General features: G+C 44.0%; 1 protein-coding gene across 2 annotated transcripts in view; it reads left to right on the top strand.

Moving 5' to 3' along the window:
- The window catches only part of PHF20L1 (PHD finger protein 20 like 1), a 66,572-nt gene that overhangs the window by 12,405 nt on the left and 36,156 nt on the right, over positions 1 to 18,011 (top strand). Inside the window, exons 3-5 of one of the 2 annotated variants that reach the window (XM_056854543.1) lie at positions 356 to 440; positions 3,635 to 3,723; positions 10,967 to 11,029. In XM_056854543.1, the coding sequence (XP_056710521.1) occupies positions 356 to 440; positions 3,635 to 3,723; positions 10,967 to 11,029 (237 nt within the window). The remainder of the gene's footprint in view (positions 1 to 355; positions 441 to 3,634; positions 3,724 to 10,966; positions 11,030 to 18,011) is intronic. The other variant, XM_056854542.1, reaches the window with a different exon arrangement.

The following is an 18,011-nucleotide window of genomic DNA, read 5'->3' as shown; positions in this document are numbered from 1 at the left end:
GCGTGGGAACCAAATCTATAGACAGAAGGATCTTAATTCTGGGTTAGGGCTGCGTTGAAAGTTGGTGCTTTAACATGTTGGCATTAATAGAAAAGAGCAAGAGTCCAGTAGCACCTTAAAGACTAACAAAATTTCTGACAGGGTATGAGCTTTCGTGAGTCACATCTCACTTCTGAAGAAGTGAAAAGCTCATACCCTACCGGAACTTTTGTTAGTCTTTAAGGTGCTACGGGACTCTTGCTCTTTTGTACTGCTACAGGCAGACTAACACGGCTACCTGTCGTGATTTATGTTGGCATTAAATAAATTTTCAGTTAAGTTGATAACTCAGCATATCAAATCTCTCTCTGAACAGGATTTTAAACCTGGGGAGGAAGTTCTAGCTCGTTGGACAGATTGTCGATACTATCCTGCAAAGATTGAAGCAATTAACAAAGAAGGTAGGTGTTGCTTAAGGAGTGCCAGATCAAGGTTCCGTCTACTTCAGTGTTGCGTCCTGTAGTGGTTAGTCAGATTTTTGAGAGCAACTGGCAAGTAGGCCATGATGGTGAAAGCTCTCCCAGTGTTAGTGCAGTTATTTACTCCATTTATACTCCACCTTTCTCCACAATGGGGACCCAAAGGAGCTGGCATCATTCTCTTCTCTGTTTAATCCTCGCAACAACCCTTTGAGGTAGGTTAGGCTGAGTGAAAGTGTCCAGGGACACTTGTGAGCTTCTGTGGCATAACAGTGATGGCACATTAGGGAACAGAATCGTAGAGTTGGAAGGGACCACCAGGGTCATCTAATCCAACCCACTAAACAATGCAGGAAATTCACAACTGCCTCCCCCCACCCACAGTGACCCCTACTCCATGCCCAGAAGATGGCTAGAAAAAACCCTCCTAGAATCTGTGGCCAATCTGGCCTGGAGGAAAATTGTTTCCTCACCCCAAAGTGCAAGTCTATGTCCTCTGCATATATAGATCCCCTTTAGCTGTTGGATCCCATATTAGTTATTGTCGAAGGCTTTCACGGTCAGAGTTCATTGGTTCTTGTAGGTTATCCGGGCTGTGTAACCGTGGTCTTGGAATTTCAAGACCACGGTTACACAGCCCGGATAACCTACAAGAACCCATATTAGTTGTTTCATTTCACCAGGAGGTGGTGTGACTGGCTGGGGCATGAAGCTCATTGATTGCCCTTGGGCCAATTTGAACATTCAGCCTGTCCCTCATTGCAGGATCGTTTGCGTGAGATTGATGTGAGAATCATGTACATAACCCTGAGCACCTTGTGGGAACCGTGGGATAAATGTAACATCGATAGCTGTTGATAAACCAGTTGACCACAGTCCTTCATGACCATCTTCAAGTACTTGAAGGGCTGTCATATAGAGGATGGGGCAGAGTTGTTTTCTGTTGCCCCAGAAGGTCGGACCAGAACCTACAAGTTGAAATTAAAAGAGTTTCCGTCTAGACGTTAGGAAGAATTTTCTAACAGTTAGAGCAGTTCCTCAGTGGAACAGGCTTCCTCGGGAGGTGGTGAGCTCTCCTTCCCTGGAGGTTTTTAAGCAGGGACTAGATGGACATCTGTCAGCAATGCTGATTCTATGACCTTAAGCAGATGATGAGAGGGAGGGCATCTTGGCCATCTTCTGGTCACTAGGGGTGTGTGTGTGGGGGGGGAGGTAGTTATGAATTTCCTGCATTGTGCAGGGGATTGGACTAGATGACCCTGGTGGTCCCTTCCAACTCTATGATTCTATGAATTTGTTTTAATCCTTTCAAGTAAGTGATCCTGCTGAAATGCATAAATATAGCAGAGTTAAGCAGCTCAGACACAATTGAGCACATTTACGTTCTTCTTGTCAGCAGTATCGGCATAGCCCGTGTTTTAAACCAAAGGTGTTTGTAGCCTTCAGTGAATAATGGTGGTTCTTTTGATCAGACCTCAGGCTTATGGGCTGCCTTCTCTTTAGGTCTGAAGGGGGGAAATAGTTTCCTAGCCTCCTCTTTGGTTTTCTGAGGAAGGCTGTCGCCTTTCTCTTTGCCGGTCAGGTTTAGCATATTTAAAGAGGAGAACTCTCAAGGACATCTGCTTTCATCACTTTTTACATTATACGGATGTAAAGTGGAAGTAATGGGTTGCATTCTCAGAAAGCAACATTCTTATCAGTGTAGCATTTAAGAACCATTTGTGTTTTTTAAAATTTTTTTGCATTCCTAGCCCGCCCTCCTCCGCCACAACCAGGCTCAGGGTGGGTAACAACCATAAAATCACAGATTGTGTGTGTGTGTGTATTTATGTGTGTATATACGCACACATACACTAATGAAAACATCTAAAACAATAAAATATCAACTCATAAATCATTAAGAACGGATGGCGCACAAAATTAACATAGTACCCGCTGCTGTATAGTGAACGTCTGAACCAAACATGCAGGCCATCCACCTATAGATACATCAGTTGTAAAATGTGTGTGTGTGTGGGGGGTAGGGTTGCCAGGTCCCTCTTCGCGCTCCGGTGGGAGGTTTTTGGGGCAGACCCTAAGGAGGGCGGGGTTTGGGGAGGGGAGGGACTTCAATGCCATAGAGTTCAATTGCCAAAGCGGCCATTTTTCTCCAGGTGATCTGACCTCTAATCAGCTGGAGATCAGTTGTATTAGCAGGAGATCTCCTGCTACTACCTGGCAGATGGCAACCCTAGGGGTGGGGAAAGGGAGGCCAGCATTGATATCACCTGCGGCTGTCCTCAGTTGTAGGCCTGGTGAAAGAGCTCTGTCTTACAGGCCCTGCGGAACTGTTTTCAGGTCCCGCAGGGCCCTGATGTTACTAAGCAGAGCATTCCACCAGGCTGGAGCCAGGGCTAAAAAAGCCCTGGCTCTTGTCAAGGACAGCTGCACAGTCTTAGGGCCAGGGACCACCAGCAAGTTGTTATCAGCGGAATGAAACGTCCCCTTTGGGGAGTGTACCAGGAGAGGCAGTCCCAAAGGTACAAAGATCCCAGATCGTGTCAGGCTTTAAAGGTCAAAAGCAGCACCTTGAACCTGATCTGATGCTCCAGCTGGAGCCAGTGCAGTTGATGGAGAACTGGCTGTTCCCAGAGCAAGGCCCCCATCAGGAGCCTCGCCGCTGCATTCTGCATCAGCGGGCTACCTCTGCGAGAGAGAAAGGGTCTAAGTGCAGGCAACGCTTTAGGATCCAAGCTTCTGTTGCCAGGTTCTCTCTTTTTATGTCAGAAATCCATCACTTCTATATATGTATCTTGCTCAGAAGTAGAATGTCATGATAAATCGTTCTCATCATAATTTTGGAGAATACTTCTGATCCATAGGAGAAGTAACGTCTGTGACTTAAGTTTATAAAATGAGATGTGATCCTTCAGTTGCTCAACAACCTTCTGAATTCTTGTTGGCCTTACAAAAGTTGCATCTTAACTCTCTTTTAAAACTTGATGTGACTTCTGCAGGGTATGCAAACAAGTAAAAGGGAATTTTTTTCTTTAAAAAAAAGGATTCAGTCCTGTGGTCCTTGGATCTTTCAAACTTGCTGAATCTATAGTTGGGGGAGGTGTATAAGAGTCTATGATGTGTCTAATGTACAAATGTATTTTTCAGACAGATTAACCACAGTCCTGCTTTTGTTCCAGGAACCTTCACTGTACAGTTTTATGACGGAGTGATTCGGTGTCTTAAAAGGATGCATGTCAAATCTATGCCAGAAGATGCCAAAGGGCAGGTAAGCAAAGGTTTGGCTAATCTCCAAATTACTTCACCTCATAGTACTCCTCCTTAACCTATTCAGAGGAATTTCATATGTCAGATTTTCCAAGTTAAGTTATTTATACTTTCCAATCCCAAAGAAGCACTGAAGAAGAAGGATAAACAGACCTTTTTATCCTCCTACTCTCTTGTACTCATGTTTGGTCAAAGCATGGTATCTTGAAAATTCAGCCTCTACCCGCCCCCCCTCAAGATTGTTCTGCCAGTTGCTACTGGACAGAGGCTCAAATCTTCGTGCGGGGAGGCATTCTGTAAGTGATCTTGAGAGCCTTTGCTCTAGTTGGTCAGTGATCTGCTGGTTGTGCATTTGAATCATGGTTTCCTTCCACTTCTTTGCTCTGCCTTCTACGCTGGACATTTTAGATAAGAACATAAGAAAGGCCATGCTGGAGCAGACCAAGCCCCATCAAGTCCAGCAGTCTGTTCACACAGTGGCCAACCAAGTGCCTCTAGGAAGCCCACAAACAAGACAACTGCAGCAACATTATCTTGCCTGTGTTCCAAAGCACCTAATATAATAGGCATGCTCCTCTGATCCTGGAGAGAATAGGTCTGCATCATGACTAGTATCCATTTTGACTAGTAGCCATGAATATCCCTCTCCTCCATGTTCATGAATAGCCCTCCCTCTTACAGCCTTCCAAGTTGGCAGCCATCACCACATCCTGGGGCAGGGAGTTCCACAATTTAACTATGCGCTGTGGGAAGAAATACTTTTATCTGTTTTGAATCTCTCACCCTCCAGCTTCAGCAGATGACCCCGTGTTCTAGTATTATGAGAGAGGGAGAAAAGCTTCTCCATGCCCACTCTCTCCACACTATGCATAATTTTATAGGCCTCTCTCATGTCTCCCCTTAACCACCTTCTTTCTAAGCTAAACATCCCTAAGCGTTTTAACCACTCCTCATAGGGCAGTTGCTCTAGTCCCCTGATCACTTTGATTGCTCTTTTGTGCACCACGCTTCCCAGCCAGCGTCCCAGCATGAGTTGATTTGCGCTTTTTTAGGTATGGTGACCAGAACACAGTATTCAAAGTCTCACCATAGATTTGTACAAGGGCAGTATGATAGCAGCATGAGGTTGTTAGAAGATGTGGTTGAAGTGGAGTGCTTCCTACTTTTAGAGAACTACAGGTTGGTAACATGACTGCCAGTCAGAAGATGGGTATGCAAAGCTGAATCTTAGTCTAGGTTTGCCATGGCCTAATGATAGAGCACCTCGTTGACATGCAGAAGGCCTCATGTATAGTCCCTCGGCACCTTCTGCTAAAGATGAAAGGGAAAGACCTTCTGGAGGATCATTGCTCTCTAGAGTAGACCAATACTGGGTTTGATGGACCAGAGCTCAGGTGGCTTCATTGGTCCTTGTGTTGATATCTAAATCTTGGCCATGTGTTCTTTTGGACTTCAAAACAAATATGTGTCATGCAATGGGCATACATGGCTCTATAGAGCAACTCCATATGAAAGAAAGTTTTCATGCCAATTTTTTACAGGCTACGACAGCTCCACAATCCATGAACTGTAGTTACCACAGTTGTGTATTTGTCAAGGAACCTTCTCTTTAGGGACTAAAAAGAAAGAAGTTTGCGCATTCACATCTACATTGTAAGATGTTAAGAAAAAAGGCCAGAACACTGGGCTGGATCCTACTGTTTCGTGCTGTTGACATCCACATGTTCTTCCAGCACATCTGACGAGGCAAATGTACCTGGCTCCTTGTGCTGGAGGAATGAATGGACACCAATGGAACTGCATCCTGGGATCCAGCCCCATGACGGGTGTTCTGGAATGTCTGGTGGCCCTTGAGAAAGCATTCTGTTTCTGTTGAGTATGCCATTAGAAACCCGCAAACTGCCTGAAATGGAGTATCACGTGATAGAAGTTATGTAAGCTACTCAGCTTTGTAATAAGCAACTAGTTTTGTAAAAGGTTTATTTGGGGCTCCTTCCCCCATATGAGTGAAGCCTCCCCATTCTATGTATGGGTGTGAAAGCTGGACAACAAAGAAAGCTGATAGGAAAAAAGTAGATTTCTTTGAAATGTTGTGTTGGGGGAGAGTGTTGGGGGATACCGTGGACTGCCAAAAAAAAGTCAGTGGGTTATAGATCAAATCAAGCCTAAACTGACCCTAGAAGCTAAAATGACTAAACTGCTGCTATCGTACTTTGGTCACATTATGAGAAGACAAAAGTTACTGGAAAAGACAATCATGCTAGGAAACGTTGAAGGCAGCAGGAAAAAGAGGAAGACCCAACAAGAGATGGATTGACTCTATAAAGGAAGCCACAGCCCTCAATTTGCAAGACCTGAGCAAGGCTGTTAAAGATAGGATGTTTTAGAGGACATTGATTCATAGGGTCACCATGAGTCGGAAGCGACTTGACGACACTTAACACCCCCCCCCATATTATTGGTTGGCTGCACAGGATCCAACTCTGTTGCTGTGGTCTGGTGTAACTATTACTGTATGCTAGACTGCATCCGTAAGAGTTGGTATTACAAACCCCAAGTAGACAAGGAAGAGGAATTTTTAGTGGTTTTTCAGGTGGTTTTTTTTGTTTGTTTGTTTTTTGCTGTCTAGTCACAGTTGACTTATGGCGACCCAATAGGGTTTTCAAGGCAAGAGATGTTCAGAGGTGGTTTGCCGTTGCCTACTTCTGCATCGTGACCCTGAGCCAGCATAGTGTAGTGGTTAAGAGTGGCGGACTCTAATCTAGAGCCCCAGGTTTGATTCCCCGTTCCTCCACTTGAGCGGCGGACTCTAATCTGGAGAACTGAGTTTGATTCTCCGCTCCTCCACATGAAGCCTGCTGGGTGACTATGGCCTAGTCACAGTTCTCTCTGTACTGTCTCAGCCTCACCTACCTCAAAATGTGCCTGTTGTGGGGAGGGGAAGGGATTGTGACTGTAAGACGCTTTGAGACTCCTTACAGTAGCGAAAAGTGGGGTATAAAAACCAGCCTCCTTCCTTGGGGTCTCCCATCCAAATAATAGCCAGGGCCGATCCTGCTTAGTTTCTGAGATCAGATGAAATGTGGCTAGCCTGGGGCTATCCGGATCAGGGCAGTCTTTCAAATATAAATCTTTATATAATTCTTTTTGGTATGTGCTTGTTTTCATAAAATTGTGGTGGGGGTTGTGTTTAGTACTTGTTGGTCGCTGTAGAGTTTGGTCTATTCTTACACATATTCCTAAGTAGACAGTGTTGGCAAAGTCTTACTAGCTTTTGAGATCCAGGTGTTCTTTTTTGACCAGGATTGGGTTTGAGTTTTAAAATATTGTGCGGAATGAGTCATTGGGGTGGCAGACAGCCTCTGTTCCTCTTTGCCCGCCCCCCGCCACCCCAAGAAAAAGAAATTTTCCTATTCAGCAAATCTTTCCTGGCCTCTTTCTACATCTAAGTTATTTTGTCTGTGGAGGAACTTCCAAATTTTCCGGACATTTCACTTCATACAAATCTCTGTGACAGTCTTGTTGTGTCTCTTGGCTGGGGATGGTTCAGACTTGTTCTTTACCAGTGTTCTTTACCAGTTGTTCTTTACCAGTGTAAGAGTCAGAATGGTGTAGTGGTTAAGAGCGGTGGTTTGGAGCGAAGGACTCTGATCTGGAGAACCGGGTTTGATTCCCCAACCTGGTGAACTGCATTTGTCTCCCTGCCCCTCCACATGAAGCCAGCTGGGTGACCTTGGGCTATTCACCGCTCTCTTAGAGCTCTCTCAGCCCCACCTACCTCACATGGTGTCTGTTGTGGGGAGGGGAAGGGAAGGTGATTGTAAGCCAGTTTGATTCTTCCTTAAATGGTAGAGAAAGCTGGTGTATAAAAACAACTCTTCTTCTTCTGTACTTCTTGCTCTGTTTGTGTGGTCCCTGCGGCTATCTAATGTGATTTTTTTTTCTGTATCTGAGCATGCCCAGTCTTAAAGAAACAGAGGTGCCCGAGGCAATGATAATATTGAATCTAAGCAGTAGCTCTCAACTGAGAGCCAGTGGGTATAGTGGTTAGAGTTTCACTCTAGGATGTGGAAGACCCAGGTTCTTGGGTTGCCTGACTGGCCAGAGGGGAACCCGAGGGACCTTCATTTTGCCGCTCCAGAAGATAATGCAGCTCCTGAGAAAGTGGTTGTTTTGCATCTAGACACAGCATCTCCAGAGTAGGAACACCTTGGAGATCCTGTAATGTCAAAACACACTTTTATGTGTCTCTGAACACGTCCCTGTAATTTAAAAGTAGCGTTGGAGTCATTACTTAGTGGTTAGTAGTAGTAGTAGTAGTTGTAGTAGTAGTTGTTGAAGTCTTTACTTAGTTGTTAGTAGCGAGCCATGTGCTTAAAGACTGGCAGAAAGCCAGTATGGTATAGAGCAGAAGTGCCAAACTCATTTGTTACGAGGGCCAGATATGACATAAATGTCACTTGGTCAGGCCGGGCCACGTGTACCATAAAAAATTAATGCCAGGTACCGGAGATACTAAACTGAGGCTGTTGTACTTTGGACACATTATGAGAAGACAAGAGTCACTGGAAAAGATAATCATGCTTGGAAAAGTTGAAGGCAGCAGGAAAAGAGGAAGACCCAACAAGAGATGGATTGACTCTGGAAAGGAAGCCACAGCCCTCAGTTTGCAAGATCTGAGCAAGGCTGTTAAGGATAGGACACTTTGGAGGACATTGATTCATAGGGTCGCCATGAGTCGGAAGTGACTTGACGGCACTTAACACACACACGCACACACCGGAGATACAAACTTTATAGAAGACGCAGGCAAAGCCAATTAATGATATTACTTAAAATACAAGCATGCTTAAAACAATCACTCTTACAGTAATTTCTTTTATTTAACAGTCCTTGAGAATTGACAACTTGGGACTGGGGGAGGTGGCTGGCTCGACTGGTGAGCCCGCAGCGGATTTACCAGCCCAGATTGGGAGCCGGGGGTGGGGGGTGGGGATTGCCTCTGCTTGCTCGTTGGCCAGATAACAGCCCTCAAGGGTCCGGGTCCAGCCCCCGGGCCTTATGTTTCACACCCATGGTATAGAGGGCAATAGAGGGGAGTGCTTGTTTGGTGGGGGAATTATGTTCCTTTGCAGTTGGTGCAAATGAAATGTTTGTACCTACCACATCCTTTATACCAGTAGTTCCCAAACTGTGCTCCACGAGGCACTTGGTGCTCTGCGAAACATCTCCTAGCGCTCCGTGGAGAGATTTTTCCATTCTGTATCTGATCATGCACAGTCATAAAGAAATAGAGGTCACCAAGGCAATGATAATAGTAATCTAGGCAGTAGCTCTCAACTGAGAGCCAGTGTGGTATAGTGGTTAGAGTTTCAGTGTAGGATCTGGAAGACCCAGGTTCAAATCCCCAGTCGTGCCATGGAAGCTCACTGGGTGACCTTGGGCCAGTCACACGCTCATCCTAACCTTACCTCACAGAGTCATTGTGAAGATAAAATAGAGGAGAATGAAGTAAGAACATGAGAACCTAAGAAAGGCTATGCTGGATCAGACCAAGGTCCACCAAGTCCAGCAGTCTGTCCACACAGTGGCCAACCAGGTGCCTCTAAGAAGCCCACAAACAAGACGACCGCAGCAGCATTCTCCTGCCTGCCTTCACAGCACCCAATATAATAGGCATGCTCCTCTGATCCTGGAGAGAATAGGTATGCATCATGACTAGTAGCCATGAATAGCCCTCTCCTCCATGAACATGACCACTCCCCTCTTCAAGCCTTCCAAGTTGACAGCCATCGCCACATCCTGGGACAGAGAGTTCCACAATTTAACTATGCGTTCTTTGAAGAAATACTTCCTTTTATTTGTTTTGAATCTCTCACCCTCCAGCTTCAGTAGATGACCCCGCATTCTAGTATTATGAGAGAGGGAGAAAAGCTTCTCCCTGTCCACTCTCTCCATACCATGCATAATTTTATAGACCTCTATCATGTCTCCCCTTAATCTCCTTCTTTCCAAGCTTTAACCGCTCCTCATAGGGCTGTTGCTCTAGTCCCCTGATCATTTTGGTTGCTCTTTTCTGCACCTTCTCAAGCTCTGCAATATCCTTTTTTAGGTGTGGTGACCAAAACTGCACACAGTATTCCAAGTGTGGTCTCGCCATAGATTTGTACAAGGGCATATGATAGCAGGAGTATTATTCTCTATTCCTCGTCTAATTATGGCCAGTATGGAATTTGCCTTTTTCACAGCAGCCACAATCTGGGTTGACACCTTCATCGAGCGATCCACTACCACCCCAAGATCCCTTTCTTGGTCTGTTGCTGTCCATAAGTGTATATGTGAAGTTGGGATTTTTTTGCCCCAGTATTCATCTTTGGGGACCCTTTTGGGGAAAAGGGTGATGTATAAATAGATAGATAAATAGTAGCAGTGGGAAAATAAGATGTTTAATGTGTAAATATGTATAATGGGGAAGTCAATGTGATACTGTTCATATGTGTGTGTGTGTATATATATTTATATATACACACACATACACACACAGCATAAGCCAAAAAGGTGCAATGTATGTATATATCAAAAAGTGATTTACTTCACCAGGATGGAAGCAATAGCGATATGACGCTGACTATATGATGAATCTATAAGAATATTACGTTGGAGAATTGAAAAAGCTTAGCTCATTCTCAGCAATGTGAAATGGTCTTTAAAAGAGGCAGCCAGGCTGTCGTCTTTTCTCTTCTTTGAAGTTTTCTCCTTTGAAAAAAGGAAAAGAATAAAATACAATTTTCAAGCCACATGGACTACTATTTTTCCACTTACCTTCCTTCTGTGATGTATTCATTAATCTCTCCTGCAAGAGAATAAGAAAATACTATGTATCAGTCTTAATATTTCTGTAGTGTGTGATGTATATTTGTTTATTTCTCTGTCTGTGAATATGTGTTATTGACACATCCTTTGTGGTCGTGATACTTTTGATATATACATACATTGCACCTTTTTGGCTTATGTTGTTTATTTGTAGTTTGCTGATTTTGTAGCATAAGGGTATTCCAGTTTTGTGTCGTTTAAGTAATGAAGACATGTTCCATCGGAGGGAAATTGTGTCAAAAACTGGGGCAGGTAGCTGGAAAAGGTAAATACAAAAGCTGCGTGAATGGCGTCAGCTGGTGGAGAGGCGCCTCCGATAACTTGTCTCTTTTCTTCCCCCCATGTTTGTGTTTTATCTTCGATGCGATCAGGGGCGAGAGTGGGAGCAGATAGCGTCGGAGCTGAGATTAGTGACGGATAACGAGCGGCATGAAGTGAGTTTTGAGGGATTTGGAGGAGAGGGAGGGCTCTTGGCACACAGGAAGCAGAAGCAGAGGAGGAGGAACCGAGGAAAACCTGCTCTGGCCAGGAACTTCAGAAGAGGTGACAGTAGGTGGAACACGAGGAGCTGAGAGAGAGGTGTGGGGCAGAGCTGTGTAGATCGTCCGCAGGTGAGAGCGAGCGGTCTGATACTGTTTTGGGGGAAGCGGTTGGCGAGCGGAGATGCATTTCTGTTGTGCTCGGGCGGGGTGACATTTCAGGAGAGGACGACACCTTGGTCTTAGTGGATTTTTTAAAAAAATAGGGGAAAGTTCAGGTCTCTTGCAGTTTCTGAAGGAGGTGGACTGAGTTGGTGGTGAAATGCTACTCCTGGTTGGTCTTTTCTGCTTGTAAGAGGTGGCAGAATATGAAAACTGGCTTTATGTAGCACAGGTGAATTCGCAGAGTAGCGTCCACTGTTGTAGCTGTGTTCGGTTTCTGCAGTTTCCTGCACTTTGATTTATAGCAACATTCTCAAACATTCTGCATATAGACTTTGTACCTTCTTCTTCTCCTCCTCCTCCTTCTTCTCCTTCTTCTATAATGAAACATCACATACAATCCTCGTTCGACTCTGGAATCAGCTCTGGTTAACTGGAGAAGTCCAGTGTTGGGGGACTATCTAGAGAGCGTAATAGCCCATTGGTAGCGTGGAATTCATTTTGGGAGAACTGTTAGTAGAAAGGTGTTCTGAGTAAGTTTGTAAGATGATGCATACCTATTCTCTCTAGTATCACAGGAGCCGCCCTGAGCCTGGCGGTTGGGCGGGGCAAAAGTAATAAAAAAAATATTAGGTGCTGTGAAATACAGGCAGGATGCTGCTGCAGTTGTTTGTGGGCTTCCTAGAGGCACCTGGTTGGCCAGTGTGTGAACAGACTGCTAGACTTGATGGGACTTGGTCTGATCCAGCATGGATTTTCTTATGTTTTTAGGCAGGTGTTCACTCACAAAGAAGAAATTGCCTTGCAAATAAAGTCCTTGGAACAATAAGTTACTAAAAAAGAAAGAGGCAATGTTTTTAGTACATTAAATTCCATTGGTTAGAGCAGCGTTTGTCAACCTTTTTACCCTTGCAGAGCCCTTGAAATAATATTCATTTCTCAGAGAACCCCTACATATGATTACATATGATTAGCCTATTCTTCGCTATTTCTCGCGGAACCCTGGTTGAGAAACGCTGGGTAAGTGCATGCCAGACTTCCAGTTTCAAGAAACAGATTCGATTTCAGTAGCACCTTAGAAACCCACAAGATTTCCAGGGTATAATCTTTTGAGAATCAAAGCTCTCTTTTTTCAGAAGTGAGTAGGAATGGAGATCTGAGTCTATTTTTTATCTCAGTCAGAAGGTGGGAAGGATGTTGTAAAGAATGCTTGTAAAGGATGCAGAGGTACAATGCATGTTGTAATCAGTTTGATTAGAGCAGAGGGCAAACGCTTGGGGGCAGGAAATTAGCATCTTTAGTGAGGTAAGAATCCCATGTCTCTATTTAGCCCGGGTGTGTGTCCATTGTTCTGAACCTGGGAATGGATCAAATTCAGCGATTCCCCCCAAACATTTGTTGGTCTCTAAGTTGCTGCTAAACCTAAATCTAACTGTTCTATTGCAGTAGAAAAGAACAAGAGTCTCGTAGACCCTTAAAGACAAACAAAATTTCTGGCAGAGAATGAGCTTCCGTGAGCCACAGCTCACTTCTTCAGATCTGTGGCTCACGGAAGCTCATACCCTGCCAGAAATTTTTGCTAGTCTTTAAGGTGCTTCTGGACTCTTGCTCTTTTCTACTGCTAGTGACAGGCTAACACGGCTACCCATCGTGATCTGTTCTATTGCAGACCAACATGGAAGGCTTTAAGAGGGAAGTGGGCATGTTCATGGAGGAGAGGAGTATCCATGGCTACTAGTCGAAATGGATACTAGTCATGATGCATACTTATTCTCTCGTTTGTGGGCTTCCTAGAGGCCCCTGGTTGGGCGCTGTGTGAACAGACTGCTGGAGTTGATGGGCCTGGGTCTGATCCAGCAGGGCTTTTCTTATTTTCTTATGTGGTGATGGTTACCAGCTTGGAAATCATCTTGCTCGTGGGCTTCCTAGAGGTCCCTGGTTGGCAACTGTATTAACCACTACACCACAATTTAAAACACTAGTCTGTAAGACTAGATTTAAATCATAGACTTCTCCCTCCTCACACTTAGCTCCTTGTGCAGATTTGTTCAACTCTTGTATTCAATCTTCTATTCATTGAACTTCTTGAAATTTAGTACTTAAGGGGTAACGGTTTGATTCTGTGTACATAGATTTGCAAAGGAACAATGGGATTAAGGTATTTTTCTCAACTCTGTATATTTATTTTATAATATTTTTGCTGTGAAGAAGAGGCATGTTATCTCCGCAGACACAAATTCAGTTTTGAGAACTGATAAACTAAGCATCTGTGATAATATCTTCTAGATAGAAAAATTGCCTAAAATAATCTTACAGAATCCTCTGGAAGAGCATGACATTGTGAATGGATTAATGGAATTCATTTACCAAAATATATATATATTAAACATTGCATTAATATTCAGCCTCATGCTACATAATTAAAAACTAATCCTTATTTCACAATAAATAACCTTTGGACTATAATATATCTTAAACAGAAAACTACCTTTAGATCGATTTTTCTTCAAAAAGCATTTTATTTTAAAAAAAGCAATTTAAATTTAAAGAATCAAATTTAAGTTAAAAAATCTGATTTTGGATTTTTAAAATCAATAATTGATCTTTATCGGCCCCGCTTGAAAAAGAAGAGAGAAGTCCTTTCCCCCTTTTTCCTTGTCTCAAGAAGAAAAAAATTGGGGGGGGGGACACACAGGGAGGCATTTTTCCCGACATTTTTTTCTCCTGCGGGCTTATGTTATAAAAGGTACATGTGCTAGAAGAATCTGAACTGGCAGTGGCTCATTGCAGTTGGGAAATCCATTTGCTACTGCATAAAATAGCCCTTCCCTTAGAAGCTTTTAAAGCATGCACAGTTAGGGCATCTAAATCAATTATAGGCAGGTGTGAAAACTCACTGCGCTCTGGAGCACTGGGTTTCCATATATATTTGTACGTGGAGAATGCCTGTGTGAAGGGAATGCGACCCAGTGGGTGGAATTTGGGGCAGTGTGCTGAGGCCTTTGAAAAAAATGGCAGCCTTTTTTTGTATTTTCTAAAATGAGACTAAATCAGTTGAAAATGTATGCAATGCTTTGTCTGTGGCATAGCATGAAATATAGGTTGTGGCTTTTGGAACCTTATGGCTTACAAATTGTATATGCCAAGTGGTACTCTGTAATGTATTGTTAAAATAAAATGAATGAGGTATTTGGTGGTGGAAAGTGCTGCCAAGTCACAGCTGACTTATGGCAACCCCATAGGGTTTTCAAGACAAGAGACATTAAGAAGTGCTTTGCCATAGCCTGCCTACGCAACATGTCCCTGGTATTTCTTGGAGGTCTCCCATCCAAACACTAACCAGGGCTGACCCTGCTTTGCTTCTGAGATCTGCCGAGATTGGGTTACCCTGGCTGTCCAGGTTAGGGCAAAACCATATATTTGCATTGGACAGAAATCAAACCCAGCCCTTCCCACATGGCAAGCAAGAATTCTACCACTTAACCCCTAATGCATTATGAGATACTTACATGAGTTTAATTTTATTCATATTCAGTCAACGTTTATTTATTAGGAAAATGTATACCCCACCTTTCTTCCCAGTCAGGGACACCAAGGCTGCTGAAACATTATAAAACTCGTAATGCCTGGGCCAGAGGTCTGACTAAGATGACCCCTCCATGTGGGGGTAGCGTTCAGGTAGCATTAAGCCGTATAGAGGCTGCTCGTAGATGGCTTTCACCAGTGAGCCGCTTCCCTGAAGAGTGACCTCAGTAAGGATTTAGTGTGTCCCGAAGCATGCCACTGTATCCCAGGGTGGTCTTCTGAATCACCCATCAATTCATATCTGCATGTTTTTAAGTGAACCAGAGCATATTTCATGGCACTTTGTCCAGTGTTTATCGTCAGGATTGAACTCTGGTCGTGAGCAGAGCTTTGACTGCAGTGCTGCAGCTTACCACTGTGCCATGGGGCTCTAAGTATCTGCATAAGGTATCCATATTTTAGTGAGGTAAAGGGTCTGTGCTGGGCCAGGCTAGCCTGATCTCATCAGATCTCAGAAGCTATGCAGGGTTGGCCCTGGGTAGTACTTGAATGGGAGACCACCAAGGAAATCCAGGGTTGCTACGCACATGGAGGTAACGGCAAACCACCTCTGAATGCCCCTTATCATGAAAAACCTACAGGGTTTCCATAAGTCAGCTGCAGCTTAATGACACTTTTCACTACCAAAGTTTCAAGCCTCTGACCTCAGACGTGACTCAGGATTCTGTTCTCGGAATGTAACCCATTTATTTTTGGATTGACTGACTTTGAGTGTGTTTGGTCAGTGGGGAATGTTTCCCCCTTCCTTAATGTTGCTTTCTGATGCCACTAGAATTGCTTTGCTCTGTCAGTTTAATATTCTTAAAGAACAGCAGGCAACTTAAGTTGCCTTAACACAGCCCGGATAACCTACAAGAACCAATCAATATTATGTTTTGTAAGCACTTAATAGTTTTAGATTAGTTCAGGTTAGAAGGATTATAAACCCATTTCAGCTGTTCGCAAATAGTAACTTGTCCAAGAGTTGTATTGATAGAATTGTTGTTTTGTGTGGTTTGTATGTTATTTGTTGTATGTTTTATGTAATAATAATAAGAATGAAGATGCGAGCAGTTTCAGTGATTGAGAGGAGATAACAGCCGCTGCTTGCCCGTCATAGCAGATTCTGTTGCAGTTGAATTGCATACTGTCGGCAGGTTTTTAAAATCCCCCTCCTAGCACTGCTAGACCCAAAGGAATTATGCCTTAGGAGCAACGAGGACTATTTCCCCTTCAGCAGCTTCCTCTTCAGAGAAACTGCTGTATGCCGTATGAACTGCACTTGTTACTAGAGATACTTAGGAGGCAGCTCTGTTTTGCCAAGTAAATAAAGGGGCTGTTGCAAAGAGGTCTTTGGATTTGTTATCCATTTATGGGACATGGTTTGCAGACACTTGCCTTGTTTAAACAGCTTTTCTAGCAGGCGTGTCACGTTGATTTATTTTATTTTACTTAAAACGCTTATTAGCCGCCTTTCTACCATGCTGAATTCGATATATGATATAAATAAAACATAATATACAATATAAGTAGAACAGTTCTAAAACACATAAAAATCTCAGGGCTGCCAATAAATAAAAACCAAATTAGTCACATGCAGTCCTAAATAAAAACCCATTGAAAATGGAGCGTGCTTCTTGCAAGTGTGTCATCAACGTGCCTTGGAAGGGATTGTATTCCGCAGTGCTGCAATGAAGTATGAGAAATTTTGCTACCTTGTCTAGCCTCTTGGACCATGTGTTATGTTTGTTGCTGAACATAAACCTGATCCTCTCACCCGGACGTCTGTTATGACTGTATAGCATAGACCAGCTGACAACTCTGAAAGGTGTGTCATTGTCAAAGGTGCACCTTAAGTGTAAGGCAGGGGTGTCAAACATAAGGACCATGGGCTGGATCTGGCCCCTTGAAAGCTCTTATCCAGTCCACGAGCCAGCTGAGGCAAGCAAAGTCAAATCTGGGTGTCATAACAACATAAGGGCCTTGCTGGATCAGACCAATGAAGCATCTGGACCAGCATACTGATTCACACAGCAGCGAACTAGTTACCTTACAGGGCCAAGAAACAAGGTATAGCGGCTGCGGCTGTCCCCTGACGTTGGCTTCTACCACTAGTATTCATAGGTTTGGTGCCTTTGTATATGGAGGTTCCCAGTAGTCACCTTGACTAGTAGTCATTGATGGACTTATTCTCCATGAATCCAGTTCCCTTGTAAAACCATCTATGATTGTAATCATTACGACAACCACTAGCAGCAAATTCCATAATTTAATTACTCATCAAATAAAGACATTTTTTCCTGTTATCCTTCCTGTACTTATTGCCCATCAACTTCATTGGGTGCCCCCAGGTTTTCTGGTATAATGGGAGAGGGAGAAGAAGCTCTGTCTATCTCTTCTTTCCATCCCATGCACAGTTATCTAAACCTCTATCATATCCCCTCTTCCTTAACCCTTTTTCTAAAATGAAAAGTTCCAGACTCCTTAGCCCTTCCTCACAGGAAAGGTGCTTCCACTCCTTTAATCGTTTTGGTTGCCCTCTTCTGCACTTTTTCCATCTCCAGTATCATTTTTGAGGTGCAGCAACCAGAGCTGTGTGCGACACTCCAAACGAGATCACACCGTAGATCTATACAAGGGCATCACAACAGCGGCTGTTTTATTTTCAATCCCTTTCCTAAAAATGGCCAACCAGCATGGAGTTTACCTTTTTCATCACATTTTCATGGAGCTGTCCGCCACAACCCCAAGATCTTTCTCGACCAGTTGAGACGCCACCTGCCCGTTTAAAGTTATCCGTCCTGTACCTGTTGCCCATCAACTTCATTTGTCACACTGTTGCCCACTCACCTGGATCCACCTGGAGCTCTTCACAATCTGCCTTGGTTTTCTCGGTCCTGAATCTTGGATGGGTCTGTGACTGAAGAAGAAAAAGAGTTGGTTTTTATACGCTGACTTTCTCTACCACTTAAGGAAGAATCAAACCGGTTTACAATCACCTTCACTGGCCCTCCTCACAACAGACACCCTGTGAGGTAGGTGAGGCTGAGAGAGCTCTAAGAGCTGTGACTAGCCCAAGGTCACCCAGCAGGCTTCATGTGGAGGAGTGGGGAAACCAACTTGGCTCGCCAGATTAGCCTCCGCTGCTCATGTGGAGGAGGGGGGAATCAAACCCAGTTCTCCAGATCAGAGTCCACCGCTCCAAACCACC

The sequence above is a fragment of the Euleptes europaea genome, chromosome 8, assembly GCF_029931775.1.
Source record: "Euleptes europaea isolate rEulEur1 chromosome 8, rEulEur1.hap1, whole genome shotgun sequence".
Lineage (NCBI taxonomy): Eukaryota > Metazoa > Chordata > Lepidosauria > Squamata > Sphaerodactylidae > Euleptes > Euleptes europaea.
The sequence above is the reverse complement of the archived record's forward strand: the minus strand, read 5'-3'. Positions and strand labels throughout refer to the sequence as shown.